General features: G+C 37.9%; 1 protein-coding gene across 7 annotated transcripts in view; it reads left to right on the forward strand.

Moving 5' to 3' along the window:
- The window catches only part of CDKAL1 (CDK5 regulatory subunit associated protein 1 like 1), a 702,199-nt gene that overhangs the window by 581,532 nt on the left and 94,792 nt on the right, over positions 1-25,875 (forward strand). Inside the window, exon 14 of one of the 7 annotated variants that reach the window (XM_016954981.3) lies at positions 24,389-24,711. The exons of the other annotated variants lie outside the window; for them this stretch is intronic. Coding sequence (XP_016810470.1) covers positions 24,389-24,421 — 33 coding nt within the window. The 3' untranslated portion in view covers positions 24,422-24,711. Of the gene's footprint in view, positions 1-24,388; positions 24,712-25,875 lie in introns of those variants that run through there. 7 annotated transcript variants of the gene reach the window in all.

The following is a 25,875-nucleotide window of genomic DNA, read 5'->3' on the forward strand; positions in this document are numbered from 1 at the left end:
TCATTTTCCCCTTGACGTAAGTTTATGCCAAAAAAAGAACAGTCAGCATTTTAGTGGATTCATCATGCTGAGTAAACTCAGAAATGCAACTCCTCTTCTAAAGTTGGCATAATTTCCTGGGGTTTCATCCCAAATTATAGTGGGTCACTTAAATGACAGCTTTGCCTACTAGAAACTGTTAAAACAGTTGTAATTACAAAGGGTAGTTAGTGCAACCATTTTGTTCTCAGTGAGTCAGTTGTATTTGCTCTTCTTTCCTTCCCCCAACCAAGATTGCTCCTGCCTGACCCCAGACACAGGAAAGTCACCAGGTTAAACAAACGTGTTGTTTGAGTGAGCCCAGGTGCATTTCTTAATCATACCCCAAAGCCATTGTTTAGGTTGTAAATGGTCAGTTGGTTTTCTCTTAAATGCTGTTGCAAAAAGCAAATAAAGCTCAGAGCAAAATGTGTACCCAGAATAAGGCTTAGAAAATACTTTATTTCTTGCACTAAGAAATGTTGCTTGAGACTAGAAGAATTTCATTTTTGTTTGTTGCCTCTGGTTGCATGTCCATTTCTTAAATTGTTTTCAGGAATTCTTATAATAAATAAAGACTCATACAAAAGGGCTTGACAGAAGTTAATTCCCATTTATCTGTCCTTCTAAAAGAGAACATTAGTAAAGGTAATCCAAAGTAGCAGATAATCTGGTTATATTTTATGCATTATGTTATTTCCTTTGTCATTTTAATAAACAGGTAATGAACATAACTTGTATTATAGTTTCTGAAACACACCATACTAAGTACCAAGAAGGGTTACAGGGCCAGAGAGCTTCCAGGTCACAAAAAGTCCAACCTGGAGTTGATTTTTTTTTTCTTTTGATAAATCACGGGTAAGTTAGAGTAGGCTATAATTAGAACACTTTTATTAAAACCATGCAAATTAGCATGTGCTGTTTGTCCTTGGCCTGAAGAAGACATTTCTCTGCACATAAAAATGTTTTCCTGTTTCTTTCTCTCTTTCTTTTTTGTTAGATTTTATCAGAATTATGTGTTTAGGGGGAAATCTAGGTTTATTAGCCAAACACACGTTTATAATCTGCTATTGTGAAAAGTTATTCTAAAAAATTGAAATGCTTGGAAGGAAAAAGTTCTATTTACATCTACAGTGGTTTTTAACATCTGCAAACACAGTTAATCTGCATGAATTAGTGCACACTCCACCACTAAAAGTGAGTCTTTAACAGGTAGTCACTATTTTTCTGTATTTTGTGAAGTGGGCTTCTTGCTTTCTTTTAGTGGCTTGTTATATTAATAATTTTTCTGCATATACATGTCAGTGGACACACTTGAGAAGAAACATTGTCATCTAGCTCCTGTGTTGGTGAACTGGGCTTTTCTTTTTCTTTCGATAACTGTCATTATTTAATTACTTTTCTACATATATATGCATGTATCAACTGAACTAGAAGCAAATTCATATATGTCATTAAACATGTATGTATTTATGCACTTGATAAGTTAGCCTATGAGTAGAAAGAAAACTAACATTAGTGCTTTACTCAACCAGAGCATCTTTTGTGCAGCAATCTCACCTTTTTAAAACAGCTCAGAACCTCTAAAAAAGCCTATTTGGGCCCAGATTGTTAAAATTATTGTGTAATTCTCCTCACCCACCTCATTACTTCTTCAGTCCCTCATCCACAAACAGTTCAATCTTTTTTTAAAACAAATCAGTTCAAACTGATGCCTGGTTTCCCAAAACACAGTCAACACTAATAGCAGGTAAAAGAGGGTAGTTATTGCTTCAGAAAGTCAGAGCTCTAGTAAGAAGTGACAGCATCCTAAATGAAAGCAAGGACGGGCCATAAAAACTGTAAGTCATTAACAGAGGAACTCCGAAAGTGCAGCTGCCCAAGACCACTTAATTTGGACCCAAATACCCAGATATCCCTATATATTTCAGTAGCCTTAGGGTAAAATAATTGGGATCAGTTTACATTCTGAAACAGATATTTTGTTTTAAAATAGAATTTTTAGAAACTTTGGTATTTTAGAAATAACTTTTACTTACCTTGAAAAGTCTCAGGAACTGCTGCTGCTTAATAAGGTAGGGTAAATAAAGTATTACTACAGAGAGTGGTTGAATAAAAGAAATAATAGGCTAAACATGGTGGCTTATGCCTATAATCTCAGCACTTTGGGAGGCCGAGGCAGTAGGACCACTTGAGGCCAGGAGTTTGAGACCGGCCTGGGCACATAGCAAGAACCCATCTCTACAAAAAATGGGGTTTTTTGGTTTTTTTGTTTTTGTTTTGAGATGGAGTTTCACTCTTGTCATCCAGGCTGCAGTGCAGTGGCTTGATCTCAGCTCACCGCAACCTCTGCCTCCTGGGTTCAAGTAATTCTCCTGCCTCAGCCTACCCGGCTAACTTTTTGTATTTTTAGTAGAGATGGGGTTTCACCATGTTGGCCAGGCCGGTCTCGAACTCCTGACCTCAGGTGATCCACCCGCCTCAGCCTCCCAAAGTGCTGGAATTACAGGCATGAGCCACCGTGCCCGGCCAAAAAATGTTTTAAAAAGAAAATTAGCCAGGTGTGGTGCTGTGTGCCTGTAGTCCCAGGTACTTGAGAGGCTGATGCAGGAGGATCTCTTGAGCCCAGGCAGTCCAGGCTGCAGTGAGCCATAATTGCACCACTGCTCTCCAGCCTGGGCAACAGAGCAAGAGCCCATATATAAAAGAAAAAGAAAAAAAAAGCTCCGGCCGGGCGCAGTGGCTCACGCCTGTAATCCCAGCACTTTGGGAGGCCGAGGCGGGCAGATCACGAGGTCCAGAGAGCGAGACCATCCTGGCTAACGCAGTGAAACCCCATCTCTACTAAAAACACAAAAAATTAGCCGGGCGTGGTGGCGGGCGCCTGTAGTCCCTGCTACTCGGGAGGCTGAGGCAGGAGAATGGCGTGAACCCGGGAGGCGGAGCTTGCAGTGAGCCGAGATCCCGCCACTGCACGCTGGTCTGGGCGACAGAGCAAGACTCTGTCTCAAAAAAAAAAAGCAGCGAAAGACTGGTTGAATAAGTGTTGATAGTTGGGTAAGGGACAAAAAAAAATGTGTTTGAGATAAAAGATGAGGAAAGTAGAATCATTATCACCCCAAATTATTTACTTAATTAGATGCTATAAAATATTAGTCTTTGAGATTTTTATTATATTTTTATCTTAAAGAAAGACTCCTCTAAGCTGGATATGGTGGCTCATCCCTGTAATCCCAGTACTTTGGGAGACTGTGGTGGGAGAATCATTTGAGCCTAGGAGTTTGAGACCAGCCTGGACAACATAAGGAGACCCCTGTCTCTACAAAAGATTTAAAAATTAGCCAGGTGTGGTGGCATGTGCTTGTGTTTCCAGCTACTCAGGAGGCTGAAGCAAGAGGATCAGATGGCTTAAGCCCAGGAGTTCGAGGCTGCAGTGAGTTGTGATCGCACCACTGCACTCTAGCCTCAATGACAGAGCAAGACATTGTCTCAAAAAAAGAAAAAAGAAAAGAAAAGATAAAAGACGGCACTAGGCATAACTTGAGTGGGATAATTTTAAGTAGTGTATCAGGACAATGAATTTTTAATTGTATTAAATATACAAAAAATATTGATATATATTTCAATAATCACACTTCCTATGACTACCTTAAGAACAGTTGTTAATTAATATCTGCTAGTGTACAGGGAATTCATATCTACTAGTGTACAGTAAAATATTATATAATAAAAATGTAAAATATTTTCTAAAGCTTTGGGCAGAGGCATACAGCAAAAATCTATATCAAAAGCCTTGGGTTATAGCACCATTCCTTCTTCCCTCAAAGACTAGGTGTCTCTGTGACATCAAGTTTCTTAAATATGGAAAAGGGACAGTTTCATTTCAGATGTCACTGACTGATTTAGATTTCTCTTGTAATCAGATTTGTCTAGTGATTTAAGATTACAAAAGTCACTTCACCCAGCTCTTTATGTTTGAAGAATAATGGCCATTTGACTCAATCCTGAGAGCCACGGTATTGTCAAGCCTTCATTATCTCCTGTGCTTTGAATAACATAATGTAGCAACAGAGTGCTTTGAGTTGTTTTTCTAGAGAGAGAGAGATGTGGGTTTGGATTCTTGCCTGCTGGCCCTGTTGAGCTTTGAGCTATCTGCTGTCTGGAAATAGCAAATTCAGTTTTTAATGGATCCGGCACTCTATGATAGCCAGGTTTTCATGGCACATGCAGATAAAGAAACAAGTTATTGATTTGGCATGTTTATGCCATGCTTAAAACAGTTCTCTGCAGCAGATTGTCCAAAGCCATTTGTGCACTTAACTCTATTTCTCATCTTTGGCAAAAATAAAAAAGTGTTTAAAAAGTAATTTTAGGGATGTTGTTAAATATCAGGAACAATTGAATAAATGTCTAGTTGATGAGATTCCCTATTGTTTTATTGATACATGTCCTTATACGAAAACCATGCTCAGGGTATGCCCTTGAAACACAGGGAAGTCAGTACCTCAATAAGTGTTAAATCCATTTCCTCATCCTCATTCTAAAGCCAAAGGAATGACCCAGCCTTGAAATAAGGACATACTGAAGAGCTCTTTCCGTGCAAAATCTGTGCTTTTGTTTATTAAAGTATCTTCCCTCTCAAAGTGACCATAGAGTTGTTACCAAAGATGCAGACATAGCTGAGCTGTTTCCTGCTTCAGCAGAGGGTAACCCTAGCCATTCCTTGCATCCTCATCAATGCCAACCTAATCCAAAGGCATTTTTCTCATTTTTAACCCTCGTCAGCTTGTGATTTGAGTAGCAGATTATGTTTAACAATTATACCTATACATTTTGGCCTAATTTTGATATCATACCTGTATATTTTTTCCTTTGCCTTTTCAAGATGGCATTATTCTAAAAATTAAGCATGATTTTTTACTTAACTTATTTTCTTACTGTAACTGCAGAGATGGGTAGAATCGAGGTATTTACAAATGGCAGAAATTCAGTGCGCTTAAGACGATATATCCAGAGACCCATAGATGCCAGAATTTTTCTCAGCCAGTTACCCTGAGGATTGACAAAGAGATTGAAATCTGAGTAGACTTTTATTATGATGATTAATATTGTAATAAAGCAACCATTTAAAGCATACCATGTAACCAGCACTATTCTCAAAGCTTTACATATGCACATAACTCATTTATCTTTATACCAACATTCTAAGGTGAGTATGCTAGTAAATTACAGAGCAGTATACGTGGAGATGGGAAAATGGCAGCAGGGCAGGAGAGAAGAGATAGGATGCCATCCTGTTCAGTTGATGGCATTTGTGACTGCCTTTTATGGACAGGTGGGGTCACAGTGCAGAGATTGGAAAGTTTCCTAGGTCATCATTTAAGAATACCCTACTTAGCAGCACCTCCCCATCCAAGAACTCCCAGGAATATCAGTAATAGGGAAAAGGCAAAGTTCATGATGAAATCCTTTGCTAACATTCAGTATAAAAGTATTAATAAATTAATCAACAGGTCTACATAGATATGGCAGTTACTGTATTTTCAAATTATTTACCACGCCTAAAAGTATCTGTGTTTCAACTGTCATTGGTTATATACTTCCTCTATGAAATTCACTAGTATAAGGAAGAAACTAGCAAAGGGACAAAGAGGAATGTCACTGTGCCAAGAGCCAGAGTACTTCCCCTCCATCCCGGGGCTGGTCACCTCCTGTTCTGTCACCAGTTGCCCTGGGTGTGTCCTTGGTTATCAGTCTTTGCACCCAGTTAAGATGTATCCCCATTCTCTTTCTCTCTTGATGATGTCAGAGTCTTGATACATACCCTGCCCCAACAGCTCTTTCTGTTTTTTTTTCCTGTATCTCCCCACCAGTGTGTGCTTACCAACCTTTCTTATCCCCATCCAGAGGACAAACTTGGCTAGCACACCATCTACTTGGTATATAAGTCCTGTTACATGCCAGAGTTAGCAAATAAAAATAAGGGACACCCCCTTAAATTCAAATTTCAGATAAATTGTTTTTTTTTTTTAGAATGTGCCATACAATATGTGGGACATATTTATACTAAAAATCCATTCATTGCAGAGCACAGTTGGTTCTTGCCTGTAATCCCAGCATTTTGAGAGGTCAGGGTGGGCGGATCTGTTGAACCCAGGAGTTTGAGACCACCTTGGGCAACATGGCAAAATCCTATCTCTACCAAAAAAAAAACTACAAAAATCAGCTGGGTGTGGTGGTGGGCGCCTGTAGCTACTTGGGAGCCTAAGGTGGGAGGATTGCTTAACCCCAGGAGCTGGTGGTTGTAGTGAGCTGTGATTGCACCACTGCACTCCAGCCTGGGCAACAGAGAGAGACCCCTGTCTCAAAAAAATTTATTCATTATTTATCTGAAATTTGTATTTACCTGTGTGCCCTGTTTTTAACTGGAAACCCTAGTTGCATGAGCATTATACATTCCACTTGGGCAAATTGAGGCTCGAAAGACAAACAACAGCACCCACAATGGAATGAAATACAAAATGATTGTAAAACTTCCCCTTCGTTTACTATAAAGGACCTGAGGAAGCTTCTTCCTATTCCTAATCCTATCCTTGTATATAATGCGCCTGGTCTCCCCATCAAAGGCTAACACGTGTGTCAGCTACAGTTTTTCAAACTTTTATTCCTTCATTTAAGAAGAAAAAGTTTTAATTTGCCTTTGGTTCTCTCAAATATGCTGACAAAGTTTTAAACTGGGGAACTTGTTTGGAAAATTGTTCAGAAGGCACAAAGAAAATTAAATTTAAAAGTGTCCATATTATATTTTCCAGGAAGAAGAATTTTCCAATCTCTCCCTACCCCCCAGAAGGTACACTTTGTTTCTCCGTGATACATTTTATCATAAAATATAATTAATGACTTCTTTGTAGCTGAAGTTGTTTATATTGAGACATACTGAGAAACATTAATGCTGCTGATGCTTTAAACAAGGAATATAGGCATCCACTAGAGAAGTGAGGAGGCTGTTACTGCTTTTTCCTCCTTTTTCTGCGCTGCTGACATTTGAAGACTGTCAAGGGTCCTGTGATTGGTAGTTTGGGCTGATGCTGTTTGCAGACTGGGCTCCCCAGGTCTGCCTTTGTCTTCCTCAGCAATATTTTTAACAGCAGCTAAAAGGCCACTCTCAGATGATTACCAACCTCCAACACGGATTCAGGGTTGCACAAAACCATTTCCAGATTTCTGTTTACAAAGAATAGTGAGATGAAAGTATTTCCGTGGGCCAATAATTTATTCTCTCTGGAGTTTTCGTGTAAGATTTAGAAGGCATGATTACAGTTAGCATTTATTGCACTTTTAAACGTATACGTTAACACTCTTGAAATTGAGAAACTAGAGAATTTTAGCATCTGGAAAGAAAGTAAGTCAACCAGCTTCTCCTAATGATTGATAATATTTTCCATTATTCAACACTCTGCCTTTGGGTACCTTTGAGAATTCCAGAGGCATTTTAAATGCACATGTCTCAAATAAAAATAAAGGAATTTTAAAGACTCAACTTTGTTTGAATTTAGCTATCGTTATGTGGTAGACACATGGGTAAGAAAGGAGACTATTCCACTTTTAATTACGTTGAAGTATAACAGTAATCCAGCTACAATGCTTAAAACAGAAATCTCGAATTCAGTTTAGGCTTTGCGGGTGGCAGTGGAGGGTGTCTTTTTAAAGCTGCTTATTTATATCTTTATTATTTACTTTTTAATTCTTATGGACACTTTCATTTCTAACTTAAAAGTTTCACTGGATATAGCTGATGTTTTTAGGATTTGCCTCGCCCCCTCTCCCCTTCGTCCCGACCATCTTCCCCTCCTCTGCTCCTTTCCTCCCCTCCCTTCCTCTTTCTTCCTGTTGAGAACTTCATTTCCCTGGTTTACTTTCTGTTAGAAAATATGAATCAATGAAATTTGGTAATACTTGCCTTAGAGGGTTGTCATAAGGATTCAATGGAAAGCATCTAGAATAGCATCTAGCACACAGTAAGTGCTCAATAAATGACTATGATTCTTATAGTAAAATTATACTTTCTAGGATGTCAGCTCTGCCACTAGTACTCACCACATGGTATATGTTCAGTAAATAACTGGTTATTTTAATGTGAAGTTACAATTATTAGAATTTAAGTAGGGATTTTGTCTATTTTGTTCAATGTTTCCTCAACACCCAAAGCAGTTCTTGACATGTGGGAGGTGCTCTGTAAATATCTGTTGATTGGAGGAATTAATAGGTTTTCGCTTCTAAAACCTCAGCAGGGTGTGTGTAGAAATCCTAATTCTTCCTAACAGTTGCAGTGGTCATGGGTTTTGTTGCTTTCAGTTTCTCCTTCCATGTTTGTTGATGATCTTCTTATACCATTCTTTATACTTGTATTTTCTTAGTATCCCACCTACTTTTGCATTTCCCCACACAATTTCTTAGGGGTTCTTGCTTTTTTTCCTCTGTTGTGAGCTTGGGCTCTTCAACATGGTGCATTTGGGTACCTGTTTCTCTTCTATTGGAGACAGTAATGTGAAAACTCAGTACTAGGTTCAATCCAAGGTTCATCCATTCTCCCTCATTAAGAGTCTTACACTATAGAGCTGGGAAGGCCCTTAGAGCTCATGGAGTCCCACCATCCTCCTCCATCCCTCCTCTGTTGTTCAGGGAAGAGAGGCTTTTTTGTCCTGTTGATTTAATACTCATCCTTCAAGACCCAGTTTAATTTCACCTTCTTTGCCTCTTTTCTGATACACACAGAGGATTGCTCTCACCTCTTGCTACCACTCTGACTTGTATATACCTATATTATTTGACATTGTGTGCTCATAGAATTCACTTCCATTTAACAAACATTTGAGGTTTTTCCTAGGAGGCAGGCAGAATAACTAGAGTAAGATGCTTACAATCCATTGAGGCAGGGGCCCCGTCTCCCCGAAGACCTTGAATTATGGACTAGAATTGAATGTGTTATATATATGAAGTGTATTTTACCATTCTTTGAATCTGGATACTATAACTATACAAGGCACTTACCCATCATCCCACAGCAAACACAGGGCTAAAACCCAGTCTTTTAATTCCCAGTTTTGTGCTCTGTCTTTGCAAAAATGAATACAGTTGGAATGTCCCAGTAGTAATAACCACAGCTGTGGGAGAATGTCCTAAGTAAGTTTATGCTTGGTTTTAATTATAAATTAAGTAATACATGCACTTAATACCCTATTCAAGGAAATTCTGCCTTTGTAACCTTATCCTAGAGACCCCTGTTTTCTTCTCCAGAGGCAACCACTGTTGCTGGTTTTGTATATATGCTTCTGGAGTTATTTTATGCATATACAAATACATACCTTCATGTAAATGTCAGTATGTGTTTTTATATAGATATGTGCTTTTTAAAAATTTAAATATTATCATACTAGAAAGTCTTCTGTTTCTTTTTTCACTTTACAGTATATCTTGGAGATAATTTCAAACAGTACATAAAGAGCTGCCTCATTCTTTTTTTAAAAATTAGCTGTATATATTATATACCAGTTATTCACCATATTTATTTAACTAGACTCTTACTGGTGGATCTTTGAGTGGCATCTGATGTTTTTGATCTTACAAACAGTGCTGTGCAGTGTATAATCTCACAAACATGTCATCTTATCAATGTATAACTATTACCTGTAGGATAAATTCCTAGAAGTGAATATCTAGATATTAGATGTGTACATATTAAATCATGATAGATATTGGCCGAGACCCACTCAGCAAGATGTTCCAGTGTACATGCCCATCAACAAGGTAAGACAGCGCTTGTTTCCCCACACCCCTGCTATACACCATGTCAACTAACTTTTAAAATCTTTCCGTATTAGGGAAACAAAGATAACTTCTTATAGTTTTAATTTATATTTCTCTTATGAATGGTGTCACTCAGTTATTAGAAATAGCCACAAAAACAGAGTGATTTGGTCTTTGATTTTAAACTTTTAAAATCCACGTTTTAGAATTTCTGACTCTTCCACGTGCAAGCTAGATGATGTTGGCAAGATACTTAAGTTTTCTTTGCCTTGGTTTTCTCCTCTGTAAAATGAGAATACTGCATTCCATAGACTCTAAGCCATTAAGTCTTATTAATTGTAAGACTCACCATTAATTTACATAACACTAAGGAAAAAATGCCCATTACAATGGTGTCTTAAATTGAGAAATGCTAAAATATAAAATAATGTGCATCTTAGAATCAATGAAATTTGCTAATACTTGCCTTAGAAGGTTGTCATAGGGATTAAATGGGAAGCATCTAGAACAGCATCTAGCACACAGTAAGTGCTCAATAAATGACTATTCTTGCAGTAAAGTTATAGTTTCTAGAATGTCAGCTCTACCACTAGTACTAACCACATGCTATATGTTCAATAAATATCTGGTTATTTTAATGTGAAATTATAGTTATTAGAATGTAAGTAGGGATTTTGTCTATTTTGTTCAATGTTGTTTTTTTCCCCAACACCAAAGCAGTTCTTGACATGTGGGAGGTGCTCTGTAAATATCTGTTGATTGAAGGAATTAATATGTTTCCTCTTCTAAAACTTCAGCAGAGTGTGTGTAGAGATCTTAATTCTTCCTAACAGCTGCAGTGGTCATGGGTTTTGGGGTTACATGGTCTTTACCTCTGCCGTCCTGTCCCCCATACACACCAAAACCTCTAGACCTTATCACAAATCACCTGATTTCATTTTAAAAATAACTAAGCCCTATGGAGCTCAGTTTAAACATTTAAAAACCTTTATTAATAAAACCAAAAACTTTGAATTGAAAGAGTTCTTCAGAATATTGTTGATATTTATCTAAACAAGAGTCAAAATGTCTTTACATAATCTGTACAGGATCCTAATAAGAATTTGGCAAGATTTGTGTAAGTCCTACATTTTAGAATTTGCATTTTTAAATATATTACACGGTCTGTACAAATCACGTGGTCTTGAACTATTGTTATTCAGTATATATTTCCACTACAGAAAGTATAAAGAAATAAGCCTTCTTTTTGAAGTACCACATTTTGTTTTGTTTTTTAATGGAACATGAGCTCATAGGAGTTTTTTCCTTTTTCTCAGCTATAAGAGTATGGGCTTTAAGAAAGTCTTTATTACTTCATAGAGTCTATATCCTTTATGCTTTTCTCTTCGAATTTCATACTTTTCTCACATTAGACTACTTGGCTTTATAGACTTTGCTTTGGTTAGTTTGGTTATAGATATCTGAATATTTCCATATTGCATAGGCCTCTCTGTTTTCAACCTTTGAGAATGTAGGATGTAATACTGATTTGTTACTGTATTTTATTTATTTATTTAGAGACAAGATTGCACACTGTTGTCCAGGCTAGAGTACAGTGCCACAATGATATAGCTCACTGCCACAATGATATAGCTCACTGCAGCCTCGAACTCCTGGGTTCAAGCAGTACCCCCACATCAGCCTTCTGAGTAGCTAGGATACAGGCACACACTACCATCCCCAGTTAGTTTTTTTTTTTTTTGGTAGGGGGAGGGTCTCACTATGTTGCCCAGGCTGGTCTCAAACTACTGGCTTTTAGCGATCCTCCCACCTTGGCCCTTCAAAATAAAAAGGATTACAGGCATGAGCCACCTCTCCCAGCTGGATTTAATTGCTTTAAAAAGAGGAGATAGGAAATACATTATGTGTTTTTATGTACATTTGTATGTGTATATATATGTGTATGTATAGATGTGCATGCTCTGTAAAATATGAACTCTGGCTGATATCAAGACTAGCTGAGATGACTTAATTCTCCACAGATAGCCCAGGTTTTCTGGCTAATATTATTTTCCCCACCTTATAAGTGTCTTTAAAACTCTGAACGGTGGCTGGGCACGGCATTGGAATACCTGTAATCCCAACACTTTGAGAGGCTGAGGCAGGTGGGTCACTTGAGGCCAGGAGTTGGAGACCAGCCTGGCCAACATGGTGAAACCCCATCTCTACAAAAAATAGAAAAATTAGCCAGGTGTAGTGGTGTGCGCCTGTAGTCCCAGCTACTCAGGAGGTGAGGTGGAAGGATCACTTGAGCCTGGGGGAGCGGAGGTTACAGTAAGCCAAGAACGCAGCACTGCACTCCAGCCTGGGCAACAGAGCGAAACTCCATCTCAAAATAAAACAAAACAAAACAAAAAACAGAAAACTCTGAAGGTCTTTGAGTGTACTACAAATTAAGTGTGGATATTGGTGCCTTAAGTTTAGTTGATAGGGCTCGAGTCAGAGTCTTGTTAAAAACTCAACCTGTCTTTTACAGTACAACCTGGTCCTGCTCCGGGGCCCTGTGTCCAGGAACTGAAGCATTCTTGTTCTTGCATGAGCATCTCCCCATGGGTGAAGTTCACTCCCGCATGTTGTAGAAGTCCACTTTTATCACAGACCTATTTTTGATGTGTTTATATGACTTTACAGTCACTAACCTTTCACTTGAAGAAGATAAGGTCCAAACCTGAAAGTTTGCTCTGAAAATTTGAGGCAAACCTATTTTCTCCTTCTGAAATACTATCACAGTCTGCACTAGGGCTTAGAACAACAGATTTAAATTGCTACCCAGCTGTCACCAAATTAGTGCCCCCCGAAGGTCAGCAGCTGCAAACACTTCCGTCTTAGGAATACCTTTCTAGGACTGATTAGTGATTCAGCTTTCTCTTTTTGTACTTGTTGCTTTAAACATTCACTAGTTCTCACTTCAGTTGTAACATGCACATGTTCTCATTTTAAACAAAGCCAAATGGTTTTTAAATCCATGGATGAAAAATCATTTTCAAATCGAGTATTCATGATAAATTTTGAATATGTAATAGATATGTACTTAAAACTTCACTCAAGGATTGCAAAATACTTATCTAAACATAGGTGTGTGTGTGTATTTTGTAATTTTCAGGACATAGTTTGATAATGGAATAGTGCTTGTTAGCATGTATCTCTATCAGGGTTTCTTCTGGCCTCTCTGGCTTCCTCCTTCACATTTCTCTTCATTTGTGTCTCTCTGATGTTGCTGCTGCCCATTCACAATAGAGTCCTGTTCCTTAGTAGGCCATGGCTGCTCAGATGCATCCCAGACATACATGCAACAGACTCGGGGGCATTTCCTTTTGAATGGTACCCCAGCCCCACTATATCCGGGACTGAATTCATCACTGTATTTATTACCTCGATGAATATTACATCTCTCCAGCTACTGAACCAAAACCAGAATGTCATCCTAGACTCCTCCCACTCCCTTTACCCACTACTTTTGATTGCTCTCATTTTCCCAGATCTATACCTGTAATTTATCTGGGTTTGACCTCGTTCTCTTTGTGGCAATGGCAATGGCCACAAAGAGAACGAGGTCAAATGTAGATAAATTATAGGTTCACTTGGTGGCAGTTTTCTCCTGAATTTCCTCATCTCTCCCCAACTGATTTTCCTATTTCCATTCTCACTGACTTCTCCCAAAACCCAATCCATTCTCTCACTGCTTTGATGGGGATACTTATAAAATGCCATCCAGACTGTTGATTCCCTGTGTAAAATTCTTATGTAGCCCTCAGTCACTTACAGGATACAGCCCCAGCATGATCCATAAGGCCCTTCCTGGCTAGTAGCTCCTTACCTTTTACCTCATATTCCATGCTTTCCCCAGTATGCTACACTCTCTGTGGTCTCAGTGTCTACTCATAAGTTGTTTTTTGTTTCTAGAAGCCACCGTCACTTCATTCATCTGTTTCATCTTTCCCAATATGATATAGTTTGGCTGTGTCCCCATCCAAAATCTCATCTTGAATTATAATCCACATAACCCTCACGTGTCAAGGGAGAAGCGAGGTGGAGGTGATTGAATCATGGGGGCAATTTCCCCCGTGCTATTCTCATGATAGTGAGTGAGTTCTCATGAGAGCTGATGGTTTTATAAGTGTTTGGTAGTTCCTCCTGCATTCATTCTCCTTCCTAGCGTCATGTGAAGAAGGTGCCTTGCTTCCCCTTTGTCTTCTGCCATGATCATAACTTCCCTGAGGCCTCCCCAGCCATCAGGAACTGTGAGTCAATTAAACTTCTTTCCTTAGTCGGGCACAGTGGCTCACATCTATAATCCCAGCACTTTGGGAGGCCAAGGCAGGTGGATCACCTGAGGTCGGGAGTTCGAGACCAGCCTGGCCAACATGGAGAAACCCCGTCTCTACTAAAAATACAAAATTAGCCGGGCATGGTGGTGCTTGCCTGTAATCCCAGCTACTCGGGAGGCTGAGGCAGGAGAATCGCTTGAACCCGGCGGGGGCGGTGGAGGTTGCGGTGAGCCAAGATTGCGCCATTGCACTCCAGCCTGGGCAACAAGAGTGAAACTCCATCTCAAAAAAACAAACAAACAAAAAGCCTCTTTATAAATTACCCAGTCTCGGGCAGTTCTTTATAGCAGTGTGAGAACGGACTAATACACCATCAGAAATCAGAGCTGCTGCTTCCTTCTAGGAGCTCTCCTGTCTTCCTCTACTCTCAGCTCCTCTGGGGAATTAGGTGTCCCTTTCATGTGCTCCCACAATCTCTGTGCTTCCCCGACCTCATTGTGTGTCTCCCCTAGATAACTGAAGTTTTTGAGGGCAGGGCTTGTGTTAACTAAAGTCTGTATGCAGCTCTGGAGGACTAGTACAGTGGCTGACACATAACAGATGTTCAGTGAAAGTTCATTTAAAGAAAGAAGGTGATGTTTTCCAAGGTCAGAGTTTCTCTTACACAGGTGCTCTAGTATATGTTTCTTTCACACATTTTTTGTATTCCATGTACCCACAGGAAGTTAAAATCATGTGTGGACAGCAGTGTTTCCACAGTATTTCCATATTTCATATTAAAAATCGATCTTTCTATTCCCAATTATGTTACATTTAAGTGAAATTAAGGGGAATGATTTAATAGCAGTCTGTTCTTTCCTCTGTAGTTATATAAAGAGAGTAAAGCTCCTTATAATGGAGCGATGCCCCCTCCATTCCAGAGATTCTCAAACTTGATGGCACATTAGAATCAGCTGGGGTGCTTTAAGATCTACTGTGCTTGGGTCCTACACATATACACAATGTGTGTGTTGTGTTGCTTCCAAATGTTCTAGAGAATAAGTTATGCTCATTGGCTTTATTATCGTTAGCCATTCCCATCTCAGCTGAGCACTCAACCTTGATCCTTTTATGTATCTGCAGTCAGCTCATTTTCCTGCTTCTGGCTCTTCTGTAAACTTCACCACTTGCCTGAGTCCTCTTCCCTTTTCCTTTGCTTGTACTGCAGCTCCCACCCCTCATGAATCAGTTTCTATTTGTATTGCTCAAATTGCAGACATGAGTTTGCCATTTTGAATTTCTAGTTTTACCGTTGTTATGCTTAATCTGATAACCTGACATTTCCCTAAGGATATTAAGTAGCTTATTAGATATTTTATTTAGGACTATGTTATGAATAACCCAACTCATGCTGGTTTAAACAAAGAGATCATTTATATTTATAATTTATTGGCTTCCTTAATTGAACTGTCAAGGTAGTTTTTGCATTAAGCAAAGTTTGATTCAGGACTCAAGTGGTCTCACCAGCAGCCTTTTCTTAGCAGGCTTTGATATATTGACTATTTTCAGGCTTACCTCCTTAGAGGTAGCAAAGTGGCTGCCCCAGCTCCACACCACACTCTTCTTACTTTCAAATACGAAGAAGAGAGATGGCATCTGTCCTGGAATAGCCAACCAAAGTTTCATCAAACCTGGTCGATTTGGGTTATGTACATTTCTCAGAATTGGGCCAGGGTGTTAATGTGTTCATTGACTTAAGCCAATCAAGATTTTTACCCCAGGAACTGAGGGTGCAACTAACCCAAGCATTGACTGGGATGTGAAGGATGACGCAGTGGCGAATGCCCCTAGGAGAGAAGAATGAATACAGGAAGGGCAAATAGCAAATATTCACAATAATGTAAGTTATCATAATATTATCTGTCAAAAAGTGTTCCATCAACATTTGAGTAGTATATATTTAATTCAAAATGTCATACATGTCGATATAGAAGAATTGTTCGATTGAACCATGTTGGACCATGTTGAATTTCTAGTTAAGTGAATGCCAGAAAAAGGTGTAATATGTTTTATTTTTATAAACAATGTAAAAAGGCCAGGCACAGTGGCTCACACCTGTAATCCCAATACTTTGGGAGGCCGAGGTCAGCAGATCATTTGAGGTCAAGAGTTCAAGACCAGCCTCGCCAACATGTTGAAACCCTGTCTCTACTAAAAATACAAAAATTAGCCGGGTGTCCTAGTGGGTGCCTGTAATCCCAGCTACTTGAGAGGCTGAGACAGGAGAATCACTTGAACCTGGAAGGCGGAGGTTGCAGTGAGCCTAGATTGCGCCACTGTACTCCAGCCTGGGCGACAGAGTGAGACTCTATCTCAGGAATAAAAGGAAGGGAGGGAGGGAGGGAGGAAAGAGGAAAGAACTTGTGTCACTGAATTTATGAGTTTAAGCTTTTTTGCAAATATTAAAACTGGCTTTACTAAATATTAGAATGGTACAGTAGAGTCTGAAGACTGACTTCAAATTATTGCTTTGCCATTTAACTACCTGGATGACCCTGAATAAGTTATTTATTTTCTTTGATCACTGGTTTTGTTTTCTGCTAGATGCAGATGTAAGTAATACATCTCAAAGTTTGTGAGTATCCAGTGAGATAATATGTGTTAAAGCATAAACACATGGTCCCTGACTTAAAATGGTCCGACTTACAAGTTTTCTTTTGACTTTACGATTGTGGGAAAGCAATACATGTTCAGTGGAAACTGTACTTGGAGTTTTAATATGACCATTCTGTTTTTACTCTCAGTACACAGTTCAATAAATTACATGAGATATTTAACACTTTACTATAGTATAGGCTTTGTGTTAGATGGTTTTGCCCAACTGGGCTAACAAAAGTGTTCTGAGCATGTTTAAGGTAGGCTAGGCGAGGCTACGATGTTCAGTAGGTTAGGTATATTAAATGCATTTTCAACTTAAAATATTTTCAACTTATGAATGGGTTTGTCAGGATGTAACCACATCATATGTTGAGAATCATCTGTAATGAAAAGTCAGAGTTAATTGTTACATTCAATTTTACTACCTCATTGGGTTGACTTTACCTGGCCAAAGAAAATATCATCATAATTAAAATGTAATTCTATTTTGCTAACACATTGCCTTTATTACTTAAAACCTCTTTTGTTTTCATGTTTTATTTTGGCTGAAGAAGCCTCAGAATGGCCTATATTAGAAATACATAACAAGATATTTTAGGATAAAATAAGAAGAGATGTGCTGTTCACTCACAAAATCTGAGTCACTGCCACAATTAAGAATAAAAGCTTGGGTTTCTGGGAAGCAAAGGCAAAAAGACAAACACAGCTAAATGCACAGCTCTCATTTTGTAATAGCAGAAAGTATATCATTCAAGAGGAATGACAACCTTGCTTAGGGCAAATCTCTAAATAGAATATATTCCATCAATCTTTCTGTTAAGGGGTGTTGAACAGCATAATGGACCATTGTACCATAAAACTTACAAGACCCAGTAAGATTTGAAACTATTTTGGACAGTTTTCAATGGAGGTGCAGTCTGTCCTGGGTTTGAATCTGCCTTTCACTCACTGTGCAACACTGGTAATTTATTTAGCTTCTCTGAGGCTCAGCTTTTTTGTCTCTAAACTGGGAATAAAAACAATAGTACCTCCCCAATGGGGTTATTATAAGGATTAAACAAGAGAATGTATGTTGAAGAGATTGGCACAGTGCTCTGAATGTAGTAAGTACTTAATAAATGTTAGTTGTTAAATAGTAATTATAAATTCTATCCATAAGTATTTATTACTGTAACTAGATATCTGGAAAAAAATATTAGCAGTGAGATAATTTTATTGTGATTAAAGAAAGCATGTGATTGAATACTGAAAAATATGACCAGGGTCCTTCAACTAGATAAAAAAGAAACCTAACCAGCTGGAAATCTAAAGGAGAAAAATGAAAATATTGTTCTGGTTCTCTCTGAGCCAATTAAAATTTTCTGTTGTTTTTAAAACAAGTCCATTTTGGACTAGAACTGAAAGTCTCCAACCTACTGTGAGTAGAAAAAAAGCCTATGGTAAGAAGGCTCAAAAAGTGAACTGACATATGTGAACCCAGGGTAGACCTCAAAATTTACAATTTCCCAACAGTTCCTGCACCTTAGAATTTTGCTTCGATGTGTGTAGACTCAGCAGCATGTTGTAGGCACGTTGATGTGTTCCAGCCATCCACTTATATAAACACTATTGTCTTACAGGAGACTATACATTCTGACTGCAGTTTACCAAAAAAAAAAAAAAAAAAGGAAAAAATGGAGTAATTGTACTAACTCTAGATATAATACAAAATAAAAATACCTAGAGTATTTCACACATACTAATGCATTGATGGTAGATAGCTTTTTAAGTTTGTCCCTTAAATAATCAAAGTAATAGAATATTTGGAATTATTAAATGTTAGCACTGAAAGGAGTCAGGAATTTATAAGGATCAGCTTAATACAGTCCCTTTTTTTTCTACTTTTTTAAAAAATTTAGGTATGGAAACGAAGGCCCACATGCAATTGGCTAGTTAATAATAAAATGAAACCTTGAAATCATATTTGCTGACTCCTAGTCTGATATGTCTTTCACCTCACCACAGGGTGTTTGTTTTTTGTTGTTGTTGGTTTTGGGGGGCTTTTTGTCATTATTTATTTTTGTTTCTAGCTATTGTTGATTTTTAATGTTTGCATTTCACAGGACAAGAACACCCTTTTTTCCCAAGTATTCTGTGATTCAAAACTCTAGTACACTCTGCCTTGTAGCAAATTGGACCTAACTTTTTTTTTTTTTTTTTTTTTTTGAGATGTAGTTTCGCTCTTGTTCCCCAGGCTGGAGTGCAATGGTGCGATCTCAGCTCACTGCAACCTCTGCCTCCTGGATTCGAGCAATTATCCTGCCTCAGCCTCCCGAGTAGCTAGGATTATAGGCACCCGCCACCACGCCTAGCTCATTTTTGTGTTTTTAGTAGAGACGGGGTTTCACCATGTTGGCCAGGCTGGTCTCAAACTCCTGACCTCAGGTGATCCACTTGCCTTGGCCTCCCAAAGTGCTGGGATTACAGGCATGAGCCACCAAGCCTGGCCTGGACCTAACATTTTTATAAACCCCTGATTTGCTCAATTAAATGTGAATTTCCAGGTTAGTTGACTTTGATTGGAGACCCCCATACAGATGGCAGGGGAAGTTATAGTGGTACAGTATCACACAACTACTCACCTAGAGTTCTGTAGACCTACTTGAGTTTGTATGAAAGACAGCTTCTTTGGCTTGACCTTTTTACTTGTCTGCTGGTAGAAAGCCACAGTAGACAAGGTCTCAGGGAACTTCCACCACCCTGGTCCCAAGGCAGACCTCTCCACAGCCATCGCCCAAAGAATACAGTGGCTAGGGTTGGGGCAGCAAGGTAGTGAGAAGAAGGTATGGCAGAAATTGCCAATGCCAGGACTAAAAGGACCTGCCAGCTAGTGGTGAATTTGGAATTCCTCTTTCATCAGCAATACTGTAAGTCCTCTTATCCCCCAGTTTTCCTTCTGCACCAGCTCCCAGGATGGGATTAAAAGGAGCGGGTTCCCAAAAGCTACTTCCAGGGCAGGGCTTATGATATACCAAAGTTCAAAAAACAGTTACAAAACAGTAGATTCAGTGTAAATGGCAATATTAGGTATATGTCTGTGCTTCCAAATTGTCTACCTTTTATATAGTATGATTTGCATAATAAGGCATAAAAGGAGTAAGTGCTACTTTTTTTCAAAAAGGCTGTGACTGGGCCAGAGAAAATTTGGATGACTGCATTGTTCAAAATCTGGTTGGCTCTGATAGATTTAGTTGTAGATATAAATATATTTTTTAATCATGTCTTCTGGTTTAAATATAGACACTGAATTTCAGAAATCCCAGTTTATGATAAGTACTGCCTTTCAGGGTGTTTGTCTCCATTACATCTAGTTCTAAAAAGATATGTAGTTCTGTATCAGTTTAATTTCAGTTTTCTTGTTAGGCCATTTTGGCGATCATTCCCTACATATTGTGATGACAACTACTTTTATATCATGTGTCTTCATTACTTTGGTGTGGTCGGTATTGTTATGTATATAACAGAAAAGTCACTATAGACAAGTCAAAAGCAATTTGATGCAAACTACCCATTATCCAAGTTTTGGTAGCAGTGAAACAGATACGTTTCATGAGAGAGGATTACTGAGAAGACAGCTGTCATTTAAAATTCCTAACACTAGAAAAAAACCATAAAGCTAGATGGCTACTCTAAAATGTTATTGATCAGTTCAGAGCATTCAGTTAATTATGTTAAGTTTTTATTGATTTGAAGTAGTTTCAGGGGAGATCTCTGCATTAGTGAAATGTTTTTATTTTAAAAATATTTTTTTAAAGGAATATAGTTTACTTCTTTCAAATAATCCCACAAATTTAGTATTCCAAAGAGACCACTTTGTGATTCTTTGAATTAATAAATAAGAAATATTTTCTAAGGCATCAATAAGACTTTAAAATGAAAACATCATTGTTTAACCATAGGAAAAAAATTTAACCTATCTGGTAATTAAAGCAATACAAATTTAAATTCCAATCAAGTGTTATTTTCATCTATAAAATTACTAAAAATTTTTGATTTGAGAATACAGAGAGTTGGATAAGCATATAAATTTTAGAAAGAGGCTAATAGTTCATATCATTTAGCTCAGCAAATCAGCTTCTGGAAATCTGTTTTGAGGAAATAATCTTAAAGACAGAAAGATCTCTTTGGACAAAAATGTTCACTGCATTATTATCAATAATAGAAGAAAAAGCTTAAATATCCATCATTAAGGAAATTAATTATATAAGTAAATCATGGTATACACACGCAGTAGATTAATACCCAGCTGATAAACGTGATTTATGCAGAATTTATAACAGTGTGGAAAACACTCATTATTAGGAGGAAAAAAATAGTAACAATTTTATATAAGTTAGGAAGTCAGCCCTATTTTGGAACTACATATTAATGAAGATAGAAGGAGATGCTGAAATTTTAAAAATCTCTTAAGCTCAGCCATTATACCTAAGGTCTTATTTATGTTAATATGTAGTCATTCCTTTTTTTTATTATTGCTTGTACAAAAGTAAAAGCTGTTCTCTTTCCAAATTATCTCACATGCCAAGTTATGAGGGTCATAATAACATTTTTATCTTAAAGCAGAAATATCTTTAGATAACACATTTAAGTTTTCCAAATAATTTCACTTCATTATCCTTTTTTTATTTGTGTTTTTCAATGTATTATTTATGTATCTCATGATTTTGCTGCATTACTCTTCTGGAAGAAATTGTGTTTCCTGGTAATTTCTCCTTGCTTGCACATCTGTCTACCCCCTAAAACTCCACACAACTAGAATTCTGAGACGGTATTTAGTGGCTGTTAGGAAGTCGAACCTATATATTTGTTTTAATTTTTTTTTTCAGAGGTTCTACAGAGCATGGGGATTGTTTAACATTTTCTAGGCACACATGATCCATTTACAAAGACAAAGCACCTTGTGTTTCTATAGTTATTTTTATGTAAAGCTATTAAAGGAACAGGAAACATCTTTCGGCAGCCTTTCTCCCTACAACTGCCCCAAAAATAGTCATTAGTATTAAACATAACAGAGACTAAAATTGTTTCCCATAGATCCTTGGAGAAAGGCTGCAAAGTAACACTAAAGCATTTGGGGTTATTTATAATAAAGCCTGTGCAAAAGAAACAAGATGCCAATTCACGTGTCAGGCAGACAGTGGCAGCTGCTTTGTTACTATGTGGCACTGTCCCATCCTAAATCAAATGGGAAATGGGTACTGTTTGACAGATACTGTCATCGGTACAAACATTATTAAAATAATTAAAAAGCTTCTTCTTCTTTTTTTTAATCTTAGGGACAGGCTGTTGGTTTGTTCGGGCTTTCCCAGCCCTGGTGCTCAGGACTCCATGCATATTCCTACACCAGATTTTTGATCTAGCCAAGCCTGAGCTACGATTTTTTTATCCCAGTGGGACAGTGTAGCTATGTTCTTGGCGTTTTCTGCCTATTACCAGTTAGGGTCTGTGAACAGAATCTCCATTTGTGAGACCTCATTGTGGATAGCACGCAGTGGTCTTTTCATTTTGATTGATGGTTCTGGTTCTGCACCATCTGGCTTCTGATAGGCTGCATTAATCATATCCTGAACTAAGAAAGTGTAGACATGTCTGCTTAATATGTACCCATACATAATGTAGCATTAGTTATTCATTCAGCTTGCAAAACAGTCATAATGTATGCAAGGTCTTTATATAGTAAAACATAAATATTAATATGCGACCCATTAATGCTGTTTTTACTTGTACTAACCTCCCACTAGTACATTTGTTTATGAAGATTGAAGAATTAAGAGAAAGAAGGCCATGTGCACATTTACATGAACACATATAGTTTTGCTGATGTCTCCTATAAATTTAGAGTGATGTATGTCTGAAATACTTATTTGCTCATATTTACTTTATATATATGTATCTTTAATTGCCTCTTGAAATACAGGTTAAATGCAAGCTGCAATACAGATTAATTTTTCTCATGTGAACTGCTTGCATCAAATGTAGGTCATCCATTTGCCGGGGTCGTGGGGGCGTATGTGGCCGTGCTCTTTTGTGCTGCCTCTGGCTGGGCCCACTCTGTCCCCTGCTGTGTGATAATGTCGAGAAAAAAAAGAGGGGCCAGCAGAGGCCAGATAGGAATTCAGAAGTCAAACAAAGTTTGCTCCAGATTTAGGACTGTCATACTTTTCAGGAGCTCAAATTCGGTTTTAGAAATTTGCTAGGACCTTTTCCATTTAAGAGAGATTTAGTGTGCATTAATCATAATCCTTTCAGTACCTAGAGAAGGGAGGGGAAGGGGATTTAAATTCTCCTGGGAAGTTACCTTGTACAAAATTGCTAGAGCATATTTCTTGAGATAGCAAATTAAAACCATAACTTCATAAAACACATTTTATGTTTTATTAATTATGTTTTGTCATAACAACACTGTATTCCTATGTGGTTACATCTTCTTGTATGTGCCCCAAATTCAAAGCATGTGTTTTAATGAATTATACTATTGCAGAATAAGTGAAGATTAATGCTTGCGTGCTGCAGAATACAAAACATAATCCACGCTGTAACAGTAATCAATCATCGAATAATGCATGGGAAACAAGGCAAATGATCGTAGTTTTTGTTGAGAAATAAGTAAACTACAGCTTCTGCTTGAAAAGTAATTGCAGTGAGGTTTAATTAGTCACATAAGCTCTATGAGCAATACCAACAGAAATTATATAAAATGTAATGCAGGGATTCAAACTGACATCTTAAGAGTTTCAGATATTAAGATAACACCATGTAGAAAGCTGGAAAAAAATAATTTCAGAAGTAAAATTAGTACTTTAATGTCCAGCTCTCCCCTCTCTTATTTTAAAGCTACTTTTAACTGTTTCTTCCAATAGTTTAGATCCCATTATTGTTTAATTTCTTCTATTAAGTGATTTTTTAAAATATGCCCACCACTAAGAGCACTGCATTGACAAACCAAACTATAAAGTAGGAAATCTTATGTAAATAGTCTATGACCATGAACTACTGATGTAGTTCTAGGAATTTGTGAAGAGTGCTAATTTTGCTTGGAGAAGGCAGAGTTTGTGTCTTGACTTTGCCTCCAAACTAGCTGAATGATCTTAAAAACAGGTTCATACTGACTGGCCTATTTCCAGATTAACCCTCATTTTAAGATGTAATAGTCTGAGTGAGATTTTTGTCTTAAAAAAAAAGTTTAATAACCTCAAGCCTGGTTTCTTATCTTGAAATTGAAGATCATCCCTGCCCTTAGTTTTAGTTGTTTGTGAGGGTCACATGAGATAATGCACGTGTGTTATAAACTTTTAAGTACTATAAAAATATATGTACTGTCATTTTTATTGATTAAACTTTCCTGGATTTCATCTGCTACATTCATGAGAGTATGCACGATCATAGGTTCTCCTCCCATGTCACAGTAAATTTTAAGAACCAATAAAATGATGAATACATGTGTTTCCTGGCGCCTGAATTTCTCTTCTGTAAGTTCCCTCTAGAGTTTACGGGAGAGGTTAAAAACTACTTTTCCCCGGTAAAGGACCATATGCTAGTTGACTACATAATTACAACATAATTTAATTTTCTTCTTCCAGCAACATAGAAACTATTGGACTGTGCTTCTTTAAAATTAAGGACATTCATCTGGAAGCTGGGACAGGACTGAAAGGGAAGGTATTTTAAACCAAACCATTTCATTCGCTCAGGAAGGCAGTGCCAGAAAGACAGCTTTCAAGAGGCCAGTGCTCCGCTTCTCCATTGGAGAACGGGTGCCATCCAGGGGGGAGGCATGAACAGATGGATAAGTTAGAGAACCTGACAGCTTTCCTCTCCCTCCACGAGTCGTCAGTAGACTTTGATTAGAAATGTAATAAACTCCCATAATGCCAAATAAACTTCCTTCAAGTATATAAATACCAGAACACGAGTGATTTTCTTATTTGTAACATTTTAATGAATCTTAATGTTTTTGCATTATCATGAATATATCAGTGTTTACATTGGTCTTGCCTCTTTTTCATGTTACCAGCTTGTCCAAAGGACAACCAGACATGTGTATGGTTCTCCAACTCAGGGAAATCACTGTAGGCCATGTTTTGTGTTTACTTAGACTTCAAGTGAAGTTAGGTGTCCTGTGTATGCTTATACCTAGTGTCATAGCACAGATTTATATGTGTGTAAACAATGTGTTTGTAATAGGACTCAATAGTCTTTATATACAGTTTTTTAAAACTCTCATTCATTTATTGTCACTATACGCAAGACGTTGAAAATACAAACAGTAAGATTCTGTGTGGTCCCATGTCTTGACACACTCTCAGGCTGTTGGGGAGGATGGAGATGAACAGCTAATTTTAATTCTGAGATTCATATGTAATGCCATTACTACCCACTATTAGTAATTACTGTATTATTGGTAGTAGTGTTAATAGCAAAGCGTAAATGTGTTTTAAAGGAACCTTGTTATAAAAGTTTAACTGAAGGTCATTTGAAACTTTGAAAGCACAAAGTATTCAGTGCTAGCTTCATACCTGAAAAAGGTCTGGGGGACCATGACTCATTAATTATTTCATTCAAATAAATCTATTGCTCTTTCTCCTAAAAACTAAAAATGTGTACTTTTTTTTTCTAAGATGGATATTTAGGGGTTTCTCTAAACTGTTGTGGTTCTTGTGTCAACTTCCCAAGAACACGATGGTCCCAAGGTACCTTTTTGAGTTTCATATTTGCCTTAAATTGTAACCAAGAAAACCAAGAATACCCATCCAAATAACTTGTCCAGTGCTTTTTCCTTCATAGCACTGAACTCTTATATGTTATTTCTTTGGATGCCTTCTCAAATTATAAAGGTAACACGGAGGAATTACTTCCTAGCTGTCTCTCCTATACTGCAATAAATTATTGTCCTCTGCTCTTCCCAAAGGCCTCCAAGGTTATTGACAGCCCCGACCAACGTCTACCATTGCCATCCCCTCGCCCCCACCCCTTACTAAAGTGTCCCACCCCACACCCTTGAATACAGATTAGAATCAAAGAAGGAACTATTGGGAGGAGAAGGGGGTTGGGACGGTCATGCATGATG

The sequence above is a fragment of the Pan troglodytes genome, chromosome 5 (genome assembly GCF_028858775.2).
Source record: "Pan troglodytes isolate AG18354 chromosome 5, NHGRI_mPanTro3-v2.0_pri, whole genome shotgun sequence".
Classification (NCBI taxonomy): Eukaryota; Metazoa; Chordata; class Mammalia; order Primates; family Hominidae; genus Pan; species Pan troglodytes.